Source organism: Limulus polyphemus, unplaced genomic scaffold (assembly GCF_000517525.1).
Source record: "Limulus polyphemus unplaced genomic scaffold, Limulus_polyphemus-2.1.2 Scaffold6789, whole genome shotgun sequence".
Taxonomy (NCBI): domain Eukaryota; kingdom Metazoa; phylum Arthropoda; class Merostomata; order Xiphosura; family Limulidae; genus Limulus; species Limulus polyphemus.
The window spans coordinates 42966-47271 of NW_013672399.1; the positions used below are offsets into that span (position 1 = coordinate 42966).

At 32.2% G+C, this 4306-nt stretch overlaps 1 protein-coding gene across 1 annotated transcript in view; it reads left to right on the plus strand.

Moving 5' to 3' along the window:
• LOC111089615 overlaps positions 1–4126 on the plus strand; it is a gene marked incomplete at both ends in the record, with an annotated part of 11429 nt that extends 7303 nt beyond the window's left edge. The window contains 2 exons of the mRNA XM_022402453.1: positions 2076–2163; positions 3971–4126. Coding sequence (XP_022258161.1) covers positions 2076–2163; positions 3971–4126 — 244 coding nt within the window. The remainder of the gene's footprint in view (positions 1–2075; positions 2164–3970) is intronic.
• Positions 4127–4306: the final 180 nt, after the last annotated feature.

Consider the following 4306-nt stretch of genomic DNA (forward strand, 5'->3'; position numbering starts at 1 on the left):
AGTAGGTGATAAACAGGATTGGCACCTACTCTAGAGAAACTAGAACAAGACAAGTGTCTCTAGAGTAGGTGATAAACAGGATTGGCACCTACTCTAGAGAAACTAGAACAAGACAAGTGTGTCTAGGTTAGGTGATAAACAGGACAAGTTTCTCTCACCTAACCTAGACACACTTGTCTTGTTCTAGCACCTACTCTCTGATATTTTGTTCCGTTTGGAAATAGTGAGTTTTGCAAAGGTCTAAATTTTTTTCATCATGTATAAATGTTGTACGATGTTTGAAAAACAAACAAATACTTTTTAAATACTTTTATGTTTATTGTCCAGTTTTTAAGAAAACAAAAATGTACTTCTAAATAATTTTATTATTATTTTTAGCATACAAAGTAATGAAATATATTAACAATTATATGGATGTATATACTGTATATATGGGATTTTATTCCTTGCAGAAGAGATGTATACTTTTCGAATATACAATATCGCGTACCTTATAGATATATTATTTAGATTTGGGTTATATTTAGTATCTTAATTATTATTATTTTTTTATTTCACTTTGTGCTCCAAACCAAGTTCTAGTAGATACTTTATTTTTCCTCTTTTCTGTTCTCACTACATATATATATGTCACTGTCGATTGGTTTGCTTGTTTGTTTGTAATTAAGCACAAAACTACACAATGGGCTATCTGTGCTCTGCCCACCACGGGTATCGAAACCTGAATTCTAGCGTTGTAAGTCCGCAGACATACCGCCGTGCCACTGGGGGGGGGGGGGGGGCTTAGGTTAACTTATTCCTTCAATAACGTTTGCTACAGGCTACGTTCACTGATAAGCCTAACTTCAAAAACAACGTTTCAACAGAAATTCCGAAACTAATGTAGGCCTAACTCACAAATAGATGTAAATGTAGAATTACCTTGCTAATCGACTGATAACAAACGCGCTGAACGACTCACTTTTTATTGAATCACTGTCTAACTTAGTAACTGACATTGAACTAAATAACTCCCTTAATTATTGAATCTGTTAATTATATAATCTTCTATCCCTTTTATTTTATTGGTTATTCCATAAACGGCTTCACTTGTTCACCAAGAAACCGAAAGTAAACTATAGTAAGTGAAGAATAAAGAATATCGGGTTTACCTTTAATGTTTTTTAAAAATAATTTCCAAACAAGTTTACATGTTTCCCAAAATACCCCTTGCTTGAACATTAAATAAACCTGAAGGGGGAAATTCAGGAAATTCTTAGAGAACTTTGTAGCTCATATCTAACCAGTTTTACTTGTCCCCCAAAGAACCATTAGCATGGAAAGAAAATTCACTTTAGATTATAATATGTAGTTCAGGAAACTTTTCCCAATACTTTCCTAACGATTTGTCTTTTTCTTAAACATCCCCTTACCTGATCAGGAATATTCTAGCCTAACGATTTAGCTTTTTCTTAAAGATCCCCTTCCCTTTAAGTATTTTTCTTTGTTTTCACTCAAAACTTCTTAGAATGGGGAGAACGAAACTGGGGGGAAAATAGCAGATTTGTCTTCATGGGGTAAATTGCGTTTCACCTCTACAAAGGGAAAAATTTGGATATAAGCAAACAAAAAAAAACGAACCAACATGAAATATATCTTCGTTTTTCAGTGTAATTGTACATGATTTTTCTAAAGCACAAGAAACCTTCTCAACTAAACCGATGTAAAATAAGATGAAAAAAAACCTGAATATTAACCTTTATAATTGTCTAATTATATTAACAATACAATAACGACCTGTATTTTCAAAATGTATCTTTATTTGCTCTATATTTCAGTTTCGTCAGGGTAACGTACAAGTTAGTTTATCCAATTAAACCTAACTTTTAACACCATCATCAGTTAATCGCATATTAATACACGTGACTAACAAGTTATGATTATATTAATAACAATACCAAGAATGTTATTGATAGTAACACATGTATTAACTGTTTTGGTTGAAACTAGTTTCAGAGCATTGAAACTTCATTGAGTGTTGAAGTATTAAGAAATTTAATTTTTTTCGAATAACTCAGATTTCAACATCTTTGTAGCTATGTGCTGGTGGATCCTCGAGGAACAAAATTCTGTCCGAAAGGTCTCTACTGTATTAACGAAATGCTCCATATGCTGGCTAACAAGGTATTGCTTTCTGGCTGGTGGTTCACCAGTTCTTATGTTCATTTATTTGTTTGTTGTTAAGCGCAAAACTACACAATCGGCTATCTGTGCTATGCCCCCACGAATATCGAAACCTAATTTTTAGCGTTACAAACTAACAGATTTACTTTTGAGCCACTAGATACAGTTTTTGTGAATGATAGTAAAGTTAGTTAAAGTAAATAATAATAATGAGAAAATAAATAAATAACACAGGCCAGCGGTGGTTTTATTGTCTTGAAATTTTTACATGTTCTACAGGAATTCCTGTACACTGAATTCGAAAATGACATCCATTTTTCTCCATCACGTACAGATTTTGCACAAAAAATCATATGTACTTTTATATGAATGAATCATTTTCATTGAAATCGGGTCACATTTTCTTATGCTTAAAATATTGACAACCACTGGCTATAGATTTTTCCATACCAATCGCGACGTGAGAGTCTTATCGATCGTTTTAGAACACACGAGAAACACACCGCTAGTATATAAACGGTTAAAATGCCGCATGACGTGTCATTTCTGGATAGTATTTATTTGTGCTTGCACTTTGACGTTGTTTTGTTTCTTTCAATATTATTTATTCGACGCTATGACAACAAGAGGTTGTATAAATGACCCAAACATATTCTGTTTTATCTGTGGTAAGAGTTTTTTTCTTCCCGATTTCTAAAAAACCCTTACCTGATAGGAAAAAAAAATGAATATTACTTTCGAAATCTGCGTAGCTGAATTATGGAACATCCGTTATTAAAACCAAAACAACTTTTGTAAAGTTTAAATTCGCAAGTCTGTGTAATTGATGTTAAAATAAAATTAAAATAAATAATTTTGTGTTACTAATTCTTACCCGAAAAATATTGCTTAATCTGGTTTACACCATAATAATACGTAGTCATGAAAATTGATGATATATATATATATATAGCACTTAGACCACCACTATGTACATCGTATCTTACTTGGCCTCTCTAAATACCTAAATCTTATTTTGTAATTAACATTAATTGCGAATTTCATTGATCTATTTAACTGAATAACAACTGGAATTTGAAGCGATCAAATTCGCGACCATGTAAGCTTACTCTTTGATTAAATTGAATATGTCAATCCTTAATAGTTGCACGCAATATTAAAAACATGGATAGGCGTCCTCCATAAAGTAAGGACAACAGATATTCAAATCGACTTACGCACAGATCTTTTCATTTTGTGTTTTGTTTTATATGCTACGTCTCAATCTCTTAAGTTTGATATCAAAAACAATCTACAAAGATGTTTTACTTTGAGCACTGCTGATAATCTCCATTTGATCAGCAAAAAGTTTAGCCAATGAAGTTTTGTAAAACTCGTTACCTTGTGAAATATTTTGTTCCCTGTAAAAGCGAAGAACAGTTTATATTTAAGACAAAACCATAATGTAAATCCGATTGAGATGGAACTTCATGGAAAAATATATCAAATGTCTATTTATTTTACGATTATGCTCTTTTTAAAACAACAAAAAGTTTCCAATTGTCGTAGGGTACACATAGTTTTCACACCAACATGAGAGTCTGTGTGGCAGAATTAAATAAATTACGTATACAATGAATATGGTGTGTTTAGAAGTTACATAACATGTCAATAGATCTCTTAAGTAATATGATAATATATATGAATTATACTGGCGTCAAAGCCTTGGCTGCTGCTTTGTGAAAAGCTTAACGTCTCCATTAAATTACATGATAGTGTTTACCTTTTAGGAACTTTTTGTTTAACGACTTAATACGATATTTTCCAGAGTGCTGAAATCGCTCTGTTTAATTACCAAGTCCGACTGGACAGAGATGGATTCGCCAACTTTCCAGGAACAATGTACATTGACCACGGATCATTACTCCTAGGAGACACGAGACCAGGCATGAGTGTACACTTTGAAAAGATCTTCCACTGGAAGGTCAGATTTTTAAAAAAATGTATAACTCCTAGCTTGTCCTAGCACCTACTTTAGAGAAACTTGTCCTGTTTATTGATATTAATAACACTGATAAAGGATATTAATAACACTGATAAATGATATTAATAACATTTTATCAGTGTTATTAATATCCTTTATCAGTGTTATTAATATCATTTA